This window comes from Leptopilina boulardi, unplaced genomic scaffold, assembly GCF_019393585.1.
Source record: "Leptopilina boulardi isolate dan_hultmark-lab unplaced genomic scaffold, ZJU_Lbou_2.1 LbouV2_328, whole genome shotgun sequence".
NCBI lineage: Eukaryota > Metazoa > Arthropoda > Insecta > Hymenoptera > Figitidae > Leptopilina > Leptopilina boulardi.
The window spans coordinates 480,501-493,796 of NW_026137894.1; the positions used below are offsets into that span (position 1 = coordinate 480,501).

Below are 13,296 nucleotides of genomic sequence, written 5' to 3' on the forward strand. Positions count from 1 at the left end.
ATTAGTTTTTTTTTTTTTTTGTACAAAATTTATGAAGTTCCGTAACGTAGCGATGATTAAAAGCTCAAAAATTATTGGTTTTAAATTTTTCATTAAAAATTACAAGACAATACAATATATTACGAATTTGTGAATTATTTTATGAAATTGAGATTATTTTAAAAGTTTTTTTTTTTTTTTCTTTTTTTTGAGATTCTTCCATATATAGCCATCGTCCAGCGCGCCGCCATATGCGGACTTTAATTTCTATATTTTTTTTTTGTATAGTATATTCTATACTTATATATTTATGTATATATATATATATATTTATTTATATTCATTTATTTATATATGTATATTTATTTAAAAACTGCGTACTTGATTAAATTCGCCAAAGATTTTTGTGACTATTGGCAAAGCACTGTTTTCCGTTGGTCATGCCAATAGATTTTTTTAATTGTTCTCGGATTGAATCGATAGTAAAATGAACAATCTCGAGTCAGGAAATAGTTTTCAAAAGAAAAATAAAAGAGAGGAACACTTTTTTTTTTTTTAATGTGAAAAAAAAATTAAAGCAAAATGTGAGATTCTTTAAAACCTTATGTGGTTCAATTGGAACAAAGAACTTGATTCACAAGTTCACTGGTGTTTTTCAGATTAAAATTTTCGCACGAGTTTTTTGTTTTTATAAAAGTATAAAGTAATTTTTGGCGCTTCGAAAAGTTTTTTATTTATTTTTTTTTTTATATGTTTGAGTTTGCTTATAAGTGAAGAAAAGTTCCGTTACTTCACGGATTGAAGTATTAGTTCAGCTAATACAAAGCTTTTGGTAAAGTTTTCTTAGTAATTTTTTTTTTTTTTTTTGATTAATACGATCTTTCATATAAAAGTATTACTAGTTTATTGATATCAAAAGTGAATCGCTCCCAGTAAATAAAAAACAATTCGTATACAATATTATGTGACAACTAAATAACTGTCTATTTCAAATTGAATTATTAAAAAAAAAGTAACTGAAAATTGAAAGCTATTATAAATTTTTAGATTTTTATTGCGCAATATTTTTTTTTCTTTTTTTTTTTTTTTTGATAAAAATTTTAATTATTATTTTGAGAAAGATGAGAGAAATTTTTCAATGACAATATTTGTATATCAGACAAAAAGGTTAGGAATTTGTGAGTTATAATTTTTAAATTTGTATATAATTTTTTTTTTTTTTAATATTGCGATCTTATATAAAAATTTCTATTTAAGCAAATGTAGTTTATAAAGAGCAAGAAAAATATTTCCACAATATATATGTATATATTTTTTTAAATGTGTCAAAATTATTCGATATTTAAAATTTTTCATTTTTATATTAAAAAAAAATAATTTAATTCTAGTTAAAATTTTTTTAAAAATCTTGAATATATTTAAAGAAAATGAAAACTATTCTTAGAATAAAATTCATAAAAAAAAATTAATTATAACATTTGACTTTATATTCTGTAATGAATGTATAAGACATGCATATTATGAAGTTTCGATATTTTTTTTTTTTTTTTTCTATATAAATTCCACGTAAGAGATTATAAAAAGGATTGGATTTACACTGCAATTGAATTCGTTTATATTCAATTACAGTCTTAAATAGAAGTATATAACATTTATAGACACACCAAATTTGACGCAGTCTGCAAAAAGAGAAATTAAATTTCCTTTTTGATTTGACAATTCAATACTGAAATATGTAGTTCTAAAATTTAAGTTGTCAAATCAGTGCAAGAGCGCTTTTTCCTAATAATAATAATAATAATAATAATAATAATAATAGTAATTAAAAAAAAAAAAATAATAATAATATTGCAAATTGGCTGATGCAATGATCTTGCAACTTTGAAAAAGGCGATGCGCTAGACGTGATGCTATTAATTTTTTTTCAAAATTAAAAAAATTAAAAAAAAAATTATGACGCATAGGTCATGTGCGCTCATTTCTTTTTATTTTCTGTTAATATATTTATATATTTATATGTATGAATATTTTATATTTTATAAAATTATGTTTTTTACGAGATGATATTAAATAAATTTTTTTTTCAGACATAATTTACGACTTATACTAAGACTTAATTTGACTTAATGTTAAGTTATATAATCAACCCCGAATTGTGACGATGCCCTTGCACCATCAACCTAAGGGCGGAATTTAAGAATCTAGAAATTATAAATCGGAAGCTTCGCCAATATTGTTTTCGCAGACCAGCTGCTATTTTTGGCGAAGATCATCATAGCTACTTGGCTCTCATTTTCTCATAAACATACGTTCGTAAAAACTATCCTTTTCAATTTTTTTTAAATTCCGAAAACTCAATTATAATATACAGAGACAAAAATCATAAATACTTTGATAAAAATAAATTTATTTTTTTTTTTATTAATAATATAAATTCTCTCAATGATGAGAATTTTCAAAAAAAAAATATATTAACTGATAAATTATTTCAATAAGCGACAAAATAAAGAAAATTTAATAAAAAATATATTTTATTAAAAAATTCTAAAATATAAAGTTTCGTCGAGAATAAATGCTTGCAAGTAAATGCATTTTTAGGAAGATGGGGAAAATTTTTTTTGCACATGAAAAAAAAAGTAGTGAAAGAAGATAAAAAGATCACGTACGCGCATTCACGTTAACGCACTTATATATTCGCATTCTTTGTAAACAATGCTATACAATTTGCAAAAAAAAAAAAAATAAATAATAAAAAAAAAATGCGAATAAGTGCTTGAATACGCGTACGTGATCGTCAATCACTAAATTTTTATCTAGACAAAAATTCACCTTTTTCCTAAAATTCAATTACCAATAACATTCAATTCCCCTTCTCCTCTTTCTAAACTTGATAAAATTTAAAATGATAAAAAATAATATTTATTTTCTCGCAAGTATTTAATGATTTATATGTAATATTGTGTTTTCGAGAAAGAAAAAAAAAGTTATTTGTGTGGAAAAAAATTACGAACGCACATTTATGAATTATAACGTTTAAGGATGAGAATAGATGAATAGATAGTATGGTATAGACAATACTATCCATTTACACGTACGCTTTTTTCTTCTCTACTGTATGCTTCGCATATTATGTGTATGTATATATTATGCGTCTTGTGATGTCGTAGTGATGCATTTTTTTTTTTAAACTTTTTTTTAATTTAATTTTTTTTTTTTTTTTTTTTTGATGATAATGATGACTGTTGTTGCTCACTCTTGACTTTCGACGATGTTTTGTTGACTTGGTGGATTTTGCGCTACAGTCTAACATCTGGGTAGAGACGAGCATTGGTTTTTTGTGGTTATACCTATGGCGAGCGCTCGAGGACCTATGTCCGATTTTTATATTCTGAAACAGAATGCATTTTATTTTATTTATTTTTGCAACAAAATTTTTGTTTTTGTACAAGGAATCTCGCTGTTTATTCTCATTTACTATAATTTAACGCAAAAATAATAAAGCAATAAATAGTAAAATAATGTATTTTATTATAGTTTTTAATTTTTTTTGGCCGCCATTTTGTATTTTTAAAAACTAACCTCGAATTCGTAATGAGCGACCCCAAAAACCCCCGAGAAGTCATTTTCAAGAGCTTAGCTCAAGTTTTAATTTTCTCGGCCGCCATATTGGATCCGCCATTTTATATTTTTAAAAACTAACCTCGGATTCATAATCATCGACCCCAAAAACCCCCATGTAGTCATTTTCAGGAGGTTAGGTCAACTTTTTCAAAAAAAAATTGTTAAATTTCTATTTTTATTAATCGTAATAAAACTAGGAGTAGTTTTTACTTTAGGAGGTATATTCTAGGGGTTAATTTTTGAATTGGAATTATTTGATGATTATGAAAATCAAGTCTGAATTTGAGAAAAGTAAATTGTTTATTATTATGTTGATTTGTAATTCTTTTCTTTTTAAACAACGATATGATCTCAAAAATTACTTTAATTTTTATTTACTTTTAGGGTTATAGCTTTTAGAGGGATGTTTACTAAAGATGAGCCATGAAAATCTTTCCCTAAAAATAGAAGAATAAACCTAACCTATGAAACAAAAAATTTTTTAAATAACTCAATTTTTTTGAGAAGATACAAATATTTTTATGTTATTTTTATATTTTAAACTTTTAAAACTTTATTTTTTTATAATTTAACGCAAAATTATGTATTTTTCAGAGAACAGCGAAATTCCTTGTACCCAAATTTATTATCCCTCAAAATTTTGGACAAAAATCTTTTCTCATTTTAGAAAAAGTTTGGTTTTCGTAAAACACATTTTCCCATACTAGGTCACGTAAGAATTTTCCACATGGCCTTAAGGAGATTCTATCGCTTGACTGAACTAGTCAAAATTGAAACCATTACTTCGTCATTTGAGTTACTGTGTTAAAATTGTAAAATTTCCTTAAAAAAAAGTGAGGTTATGTAAAGAATTGAATGAAAAATAAAGAAAAGTTTTCATATACCGTTGCCTCATATTTCGGTTTTAAATACATTTAAAAATTAATTTATTTGCATGACTAACATGTACCTAATGAAACTTTTTTAAGGAAATACAATGTAACAAAGCAATGAATTCTCATTAGTATTTAAAAAAAACGAAAAATAATGTTTGTTAATAACAGCAAGTCATACGAAAATATCATTTTATGAAGAGTTTAAAAGTCGATGCGTGACCAAATGAAATTTTTTATTCTTGAGCGAAACAAATTTTTTGTTAACTGCGTATCTACTTTAATTAACAAATTTTTTTATTTTACATCAAAAAGAGAACTAAGGAACAAGTAGGTACGCGTTACGATTGACATAACAATTAACATTAATTAAACAACATATGAACAACTTTATTTTATTTATTAAAAACATTTTACTCTCGTTTTTTATTCCCATGTAAAAAATTTAAGATTTTTAAAATTATATATAATAATTTATTGACTTATAGTTATAAATAGTTTATTAAATATACAAAAGAAAATTCATTTGATACAACAAATAACGCATTTTACAACTTGATTTTTGTTATTTCTCTCATTATATTTTTATAATATTCATGCTTTCCAACACTTTCAGGTACAAAATTTAAAACTAGTTTTAAAACTTTACCCATTCCTTCCATTTCCACTTCTAAAATTGACATAATTTCAAATTCATAACCAGGTAAAAGAATTACTTTCTTTTCATTACAAGATCCAATCTCGTCGACCTCTGTTTTGATTGTTGCTCTAAAATAAGGACCACTAAATGTCATTACATAAATAATATTTATAAAACCGTAAGCTGCATGTGCAGAAAATCTTGTGGCAGATGTTATACTTAATGAGTTTAGTGTAAATTTTTGGAAAATAATTCGATTTCCCACATATAATTCTTTATTAACAACATTCATTGGTTTTAATTCTACTCGAAATAATGTCCATTCAAATTCCTCTAGTAAATCGTCAGATTCTCTTATAGATAATTTATATAGGGCAAGTTTCATTAGTTTCGCTTCACGTGTGTCTCCAGTTATTCTTTCATATCCTGATGTCACAAAATTTCGTATAGCATAGTAATCTTCAAATGACACCGAAAAACCTGCTTTCTGATCATTGAAATTTTTAATTATATTTTCTATCGATGTTCCTTCTTCTATCTTACGTCTTTCTCTATAGGTATAATGTAAATTGATTTTATATTCTCCATCAGTGATTGTTAGATTGTTTTTTTCTAAAAGTCCATCGTACCTCAGTTTACTCAAAAGATCAGGATTGTCAATTGTACAGATTTTACTCCAATCAGATTCTTTAAACTTTTTATCATCATGTATCCATTCTTTGATAAAGAAAGTTAAAAATATAGTGTCATCTGGTAAGGTATACTTCTTCAATTCACTACGAATTTCTTCCTCATTTGCAATATGTTTTCCATCGACAAAAACATTATCCTTTAGTAATTGTACTGCTCCCTCTTTAAGACTAAGTTGTTTCATGAAACGCCAATGTCTTAAGCACTCATTAGAATGTTTCGTTTCTTTTAAATATTTATCATCCGCACATTTTTCATTATCGTGATGATTCCATATACCATAAAATCCAAGTCTTTTATTATTTCCTCGCAGCTGGTTATTAATTTCATATATAAAATTATTTGTTTCAAATGTCAAACTCGCATTATTTAATTTAATATATGTTTTCTTATTTTCAGGAGAATCGGCAATTAGTGTAATAAATATTTTCTCTTCAATCTCATAATCAGTTCTTAATGATGCAATAGCTGTTTCATAAATGTTTATAAACTTGTATCCATAACCAGTATAAAGTTTCAGAGCATTTACAAACAATGTTTTACTATCATTTTCACCAACATTAGCGACGGCATTTAAAAAGTTATATTGCAAATAATTCATTTTTCTTAAAATATAACTGACAGATGTAAAATTATAATTAATCTTTTCTTTTAAATAAGAAATAATTAATATTACTAATTCAATACTTCTTTGAGTTATAGAAATTGTTTCAAATTTAGGCTCTTCTACATGTAAAGAAACTTGTTTAAACAATGTGATATTAGTTTCACTATATGGTGAAGCTTCAGATACATTATACGACACTACTATTTCATTAATCAAGTCCTTTATAAATATTGTTTTGATATTTACACCAAAAGAAGACAAAAGAAGTTGCATATTTGAATTTGTTATAAGTGAAGATATATCTTCTGGAAATTTATTTAAGAATTTTACGTTATTTGTTTCACACATGTTTTCCTCATTATTATGATAGTTAAAAATTTTTGATAAACAAGGATAAAATGGCACTAGTGACAATCCAAATTCCTTCCACCACTCATAATTTCTTAAACTGTAGTTAAATAAATTTAAATATGACTTGAATCGTTCTTTTTTGTACTTAATTAATTCTTCACAGAGTTCAGTTATTTCTTCATTAGCAAACTTTAAAGTGATTCTCGTTGCAAATTCTTTAAAATTATTAAGAGATGGACCAATTTGATGCTCAAAGTGTTCTGGATCATCAATCTCTTTAATAAGTGTAACAGTATAGTTTTTTCGTATTAAAGCATAGTAATTTGAAGTTTCGTTCTTATTGTAATAAAATTCAAGCAAATCATAGGATACATATTGCAAATCATTAGAACTACCATTTATCAGTTCATTGTTAGTAACAACCAAATTTATAACAATATCATGAAGGTCATCAAATAAATATTGCTTAAAACATTGCTTTGTTATTTCTAAATCATAATTCCCATATATTTCAGCCAAATTATGAATTTGATCCTTATACAAATCATTAAGGTTGGGTAAAACAACTGTAGGACTACATTTAAAATTATCGGAAAGTTGTACATAATCAACAATTTTACTCTCTTTAAGTTCATCACTCAAAAAATTGCAGTTTGAATCTACAATGGATTTTGCCATCGAAGCCCGATTTTGAAAATGAGAAAAACCTAAATGAAGTTTATATATATAGTCATTCTTTAATTGATCTTCTATTTGGTCAAAAACACTGGTTACATATTCCTGAAACTGATGAAAAGCCATTTCCCAATGATGAGGATCAAAAATTAAATTTGTTATGCTTTCATATTTTACTTTATCTTCAGGAAAAATATAATAGAAAAGAGCTGGTAGAGCAAAAACTCTCAAAATTAGAGGATCTATTTTCTTATAGTCAAGTAAATTCCTAATTATGTGACCTATTGTCAAATATTCATCAAACAAGTTTTCTTGAGAGTATCTTGAATTATTGTTTTCGATATTAGAATAGTAGGTATTTTTTATTCTTCCACGTCGAAGAAACATCGAACCAGCTTGTGCAAAAATATAATCAAGAGACAAAATACTAACATTAGTCTTTGGTTGAGGAAATATTGGCAAAATTATATCTGTATATATTCTATTGACTGCTAATTTAGTAAGAACTGAGGTAGATCCATATTCATTTTCGAATATTGCATTTTCTAGTGTTTCCTTAATTCCCTTTAAAACATAATGATATTTTAAACTTACTACCTTACGAATTGTTTCGGCCAAAAATCCATAAACATTTCCATATTTGTCAAATACAAGAGAACTAATTATGTATTCAAACATTGCATTAACGAAAATTTCATCAACTTCTTCATTATCTTTTTCGCCGTACAGATCACTGCCTTGTAGTAAATAGCGAATTAATTTTACCTGCATAGTTTTATTGTCATGATGATCTTCCAAATATTCATAAAGTGCATTAACAATTGCAATTTGTTTATTTTTATTCTCCGTCATTAATTTTTTTTCAGTGAACAAAAAATCACTAAGTAGATTCAAATAATGGAAAACTGGTATAAACTGTACGGTTGCTAGTGGACTTCTTGAAATTAATGTATCCATTTTTGAGTATTTTCTTTTACTCTAATAATTTATATTGCAAATTATTAGTGTGCTTTGATTATTTAATTTTTCATAATAATTTTGACCAATCTGTGGATGAAAAAATAAATTTCCGTTAATAAAAAACTGAATAATTGAAACACAGATCGTTATTGTAAATGAGGCATTCTAATTTAAAGTTATACCCCTAAAAAACAATTGAAAATATAATACAATTTTTAAATAATTATTTCTCTTATTCGATTAAATCAAATTACTTATGGAATAAGTAGTTTCGAAAGTAAAATTTCTAAACTTTATTATTGTAAAAAATTTTTTTTTTTTAATATTTAATTAGTATAAAAAATTTAGTTTGAAGGTTAAACTTCTAAATATCTCAGAACACGTTGTCTCCGATTTTAACAAAATCTATGTCGAAAACTTAAATATTTTACTTTTTATTTCCGAAAAGTTTATAATGGACATTTTAGAGGATTTTGAAAAATTAATTAAAATTCTTAGACATTTCATAGTTAAAAACGGGTTGAAATTTGTATGAATTGAGAACCACTTATTTACCTAACAAAGTGGAATTTGTTTTTAAATTTTATTTTCATTAACCTTAAATTATTTCTTTGACATTAGAGATCGTAAAAATAAATGCCGATGCCCAGGTGCGAATTGTCGGTCGGCCCATGGTCGGGCCGACCATGTGCATGGTCGGCCCACCTCGGGCAGCCAGAGGTCGGGCCAACTAGCGAATTGATAACGTCGGCCGACCTATGGTCGACTAAGTTGGACCGACTATGGGTACCATAGTCGGGCCGACCAAGGCTGCCCTAGTTGGGCCGACCATCCTTGCCGACGGTCGGCAGCCATAGTCGGGCCGACCATGGCAGCCATAGTTGGGCCAACCTTGGCTGCCGACCATCCAACTTGACGGTCGGCAGCCATAGTCGGCCCGACTAAGGCAGCCGAGGTCGGCCCAACTATGGCTGCCGACCGTCGGCTATGATAGTCGGCCCAACTATGGCAGCCTTGGTCGGCCCGACTATGGCTGCCGATGGTCGGGCCAACTAGCGAATTGATAACGTCGGCCGACCTATGGTCGACTAAGTCGGGCCAACTATGGGTACCATAGTTGGGCCGACCTTGGCTGCCGACCATCCAACTTGACGGTCGGCAGCCATAGTCGGCCCGACTATGGCTGCCATGGTTGGGCCAACCTTGGCAGCTAAAATTTTGCCGACCATAAACATTAAAATATAAAAATTTGTTATACAAATAACATATATTAGTAATCATTTTAAATTCATTATACATTTATTTTATATACTTAAACACTAAACGCAATCGTAAACATACATATATACAAATTAAAATTTTTAACGCTCGCAGGGATCGAACTCGCAACCTAACGCACCGCAGTCTAATACGCTAACCACTACACTACGCAATGACATATGAGTCACGGAGAAAAATAAATGTTATAAGCTACAGCTTGAAAAAAATTAAAGTTAGTAATTCAAAATAATAAATTAATCACATATAACCTTTTTTCTTTTTAAATTAATCAATTACAAGTAAATTAACAAAAACATTTTACATTTGTCAATGGTAGGAGAGAAATTTACTTTATGATGGTCGGCCCAACTATGGCAGCCAAGGTTGGACCGACCTTGGCTGCCAAGGTCGTACCGACCATTGTCCCCCATGGTCGGCCCAACTATGGCAGCCAAGGTTGGCCCAACTATGGCTGCCAAGGTTGTGCCAACCATTTTCCCCTTAGTCGGCCCAACTGTGGCTGCCATAGTTGGACCGACTATGGGGAAGAATGGTCGGCCCAACTATGGCAGCCACAGTTGGGCCAACCATGGCTGCCAAGGTTGTGCCGACCATTACCCCCATGGTCGGCCCAACTATGGCAGCCATGGTTGGCCCAACTGTGGCTGCCATAGTTGGACCGACCATTACCCCCCCTGGTCGGCCCAACTATGGCAGCCAAGGTTGGCCCAACTATGGCTGCCAAGGTTGTGCCGACCATAATCCCCCATAGTCGGCCCAACTATGGCTGCAATGGTCGGCCCAACTGTGACTGCCGACGTCGGCAGCCATAGTCGGCCCAACTTTGGGTGCAAATATTTACCATGGTCGGCCCAACTCTGGCTGCCGACCGGTCGGCAGCCAGAGTTGGGCCGACCATGGGCCGACGAACCAACTCTGGCGGCCGACCGAAATTCGCACCTGGGTGTATTCTAACGATTGTACTCAAATCTTACAAATTTCAACTCGTTTCAACCTCTGAAACGTCTGAGAATTTTAATTAATTTCTCAAAATCCTCTAAAATGTCAATTATAAATTTTACGTAAATAAAAAGTAGAATATTTAAACTTTCTTTCGATATAGATTTTGTCAAAATCGGAGACAACGTGTTTTAAAATATTTAGAATTTTAACCTTCAAACTAAATTTTTTATACTAATTAAATATTTAAAAAAACTTTTTTTTACAATAATAAAGTATAGAAATTTCTCTTTTCGAAACTACTCATTGTAAAAGTATTTTGATTTAATTACATAGGAGAAATAATTATTTAAAAATTGTCTTATATTGTCAATTGTTTAGAATAGGGGTATAATTTTAAAATAGAATGCCCCAAATATTAAGGAGGATATATGATTTTTTTTTTTTTATAAAATTAAGTGCTTTTAATTTTACTTATTTCTCTAAATCTGCGATAACTTTTTTAAATCGACTTTTCGTTACATGAAAATAAAAATCCTGAAGTATTTTTTTTTATATTTTTCGTTGAATGTTTTAAATATTATTACAATTATTAGAACGCAATAGTTGAATTATATTTTCATACCTAATGTTGTTCATAATTAAACACTGTTATAGTTGAGAATAAAATTCGTATATTTAACTTCTTCCCAAGAGAAAATTTCAATTATGATATTTAATATGAGTTGCTGTTGTGTTACAAAAGTTACGATTATTCGCATTTATAGAAGTTTTTCTTATCAATAATATTAATATACATATTGATACAAGTGGAAGATATTGTACGTGTCTAAGAGCACGCGTATTTGTTATATTATATTCTAAATTATAATAATAATTCGTAAATAGTTGACATCTTTTTTTATTTAATACAGGGTGTCTAACAAGAATTGAGAAAAAAATTCCCTCACTTTTCCCTGACTCCTCCCTGACATTTTTTGATTTTTCCCTGACTTTTTAATAACCCTATTTCTGCTTTCTTTGGACAAAAACATGCGGTTACTGACATATTTAACAATAAATTAATTTCTAATGGTAGTAACAAATGGTAATAAAAATCATTCAAGTTTTTTTAGATTAAAAAATTTTAATTTTTGTAGAAATTTACAGAAATTTTCCTGACTTTGAATGAAATTTTCTGAAATTCCCTGACTTTCCCTGACCGTTAGACACCCTGTAATAGTAAATATTAATATTATTACTTTAATAGAAACGTTTTTTCACCTTGATCGCTTTAAGTGAAATTCCTTATATGTATAAAAGAATATATTCATAAAAATGATATACCTTTATGAGTTTAAAGTCGACTTTTCGTAACTTGTTTGAATTAATATTATTATATTTATAAGTATAAAATTTAATGTAAATTTTGCATTATGAAAAGTTTGTACAAGTGGAGATGAAAAAGATATTTTTTATTTATACAAATTAAATTTAATACTGTTAGGCTAAATATTTTGAAATTAAAAAAAAAATAATTTTGTTAAGGTTATTCGGTTACCTTAACCGAATTTTGAACTGTTTTAATCAAGTTTCTTTTTGGTATTATTTTAATTAATTTTTACTACATATATAATTTTTTCTTTTGCTAAAATCTTAAATTTTAAATTTTATTATGTTTCAAGTAAAAAAAGAAACATTGAATTTCAAAAATTTTTCGCCTAGTGTAAAAAAATTTTCTTTTTTTTTATAATTTCTTGAGATACTTTAAAAGTTTTTAGACTTCATATCAAGTCTTTCTTTTTATTATTATATGAAAGCTATAAAAATATATAAGTCAGAAACGCTGGAGATACACGGCAATAAAATCATTTTTATACGGGAAAATAAGGGCAATTTTTTGACTATATATGAAAATGGAAAAAACATGTACAAACCTCGTTTGGACGAGGCTCACGATTGTTGTTGTGGCCCGTTATGGTCCCGCCTTTCTCCAGCGTCAGCGGGTGAATTTTCTACAGGTCGTTCCTCGATGGCTGGCGTTGGAGGAGCATCCCTTCGTGGTGGCATTCTTTCATTAATTGCATCTAACCCTTTAGCTTCGGCGAATGAGGTAATCTTGTGATTCGGCGAGAAGCCTTGCAGCGCTAAAAAAAAATAACGATAAAAACGATTTTATTAATTTTTTTTCTGTATAATTAATAAAAAAAAAATTTATTTTATTCTTAATAATTCACTTAAGAGTGTTCAACGGTCTTTGAAATTCTTTGGCAAAGAGAGATTTTTAATTATTGGCACTGAACGTGAAAATGATAAACATTGATTTTAAAATACTTTTTTTTCTCGAAACATGTATACTTTTTACAAAATCGGCCAACATACCAAAAATTCTTATCTTACAAATTTTCTAAATCCGAAAGATTGTGCAAATCTATACAAAAACGCGATTGAAAAACGAAAATTAGGAAAGTAATATAATATAACAGCTGTGACTTTGTGCTCCTTGCTTCCTTCTGCCATCTAACGGCGGCAGGGCGTAATAAAGCTGTCATTATATTACTTTCGTATTTCTAATTTTGCGATTGCGTTTTTGCATGGTTTCCAAAAATTCTTTTGGATTTAGGAAATTTATAAGATCCTTGGTATGTTGGCCGATTTTATATAAATTGTCCATGTTTCCAGAAGAAAGTTTTTTTAAAAAA

General features: G+C 28.5%; 2 protein-coding genes across 6 annotated transcripts in view; both read right to left on the reverse strand.

Moving 5' to 3' along the window:
- Positions 1-4,932: 4,932 nt before the first annotated feature.
- LOC127285036 (uncharacterized) lies at positions 4,933-12,168 on the reverse strand. The gene is made up of 2 exons (XM_051310803.1): positions 11,241-12,168; positions 4,933-8,482 (listed from the first exon to the last, which is right to left on the reverse strand). The coding sequence occupies exon 2, from the start codon at positions 8,390-8,392 to the stop codon at positions 5,021-5,023; it is 3,372 nt and encodes a 1,123-aa protein (XP_051166760.1). The 5' UTR covers positions 8,393-8,482; positions 11,241-12,168; the 3' UTR covers positions 4,933-5,020.
- Positions 12,169-12,531: 363 nt separating this feature from the next.
- LOC127285040 (serine/threonine-protein phosphatase 2B catalytic subunit 2-like) overlaps positions 12,532-13,296 on the reverse strand; it is a 116,643-nt gene continuing 115,878 nt past the window's right edge. For all 5 annotated transcript variants that reach the window (XM_051310823.1, XM_051310817.1, XM_051310819.1 and 2 more), the window contains one exon: positions 12,532-12,741. In XM_051310823.1, the coding sequence (XP_051166780.1) occupies positions 12,548-12,741 (194 nt within the window). In that variant the 3' untranslated portion in view covers positions 12,532-12,547. The remainder of the gene's footprint in view (positions 12,742-13,296) is intronic.

Excerpts from the sequence above, each read along its gene's own strand:
- LOC127285036 (XM_051310803.1), bottom strand. The coding sequence starts at position 8,392 with ATGGATACATTAATTTCAAGAAGTCCACTAGCAACCGTACAGTTTATA.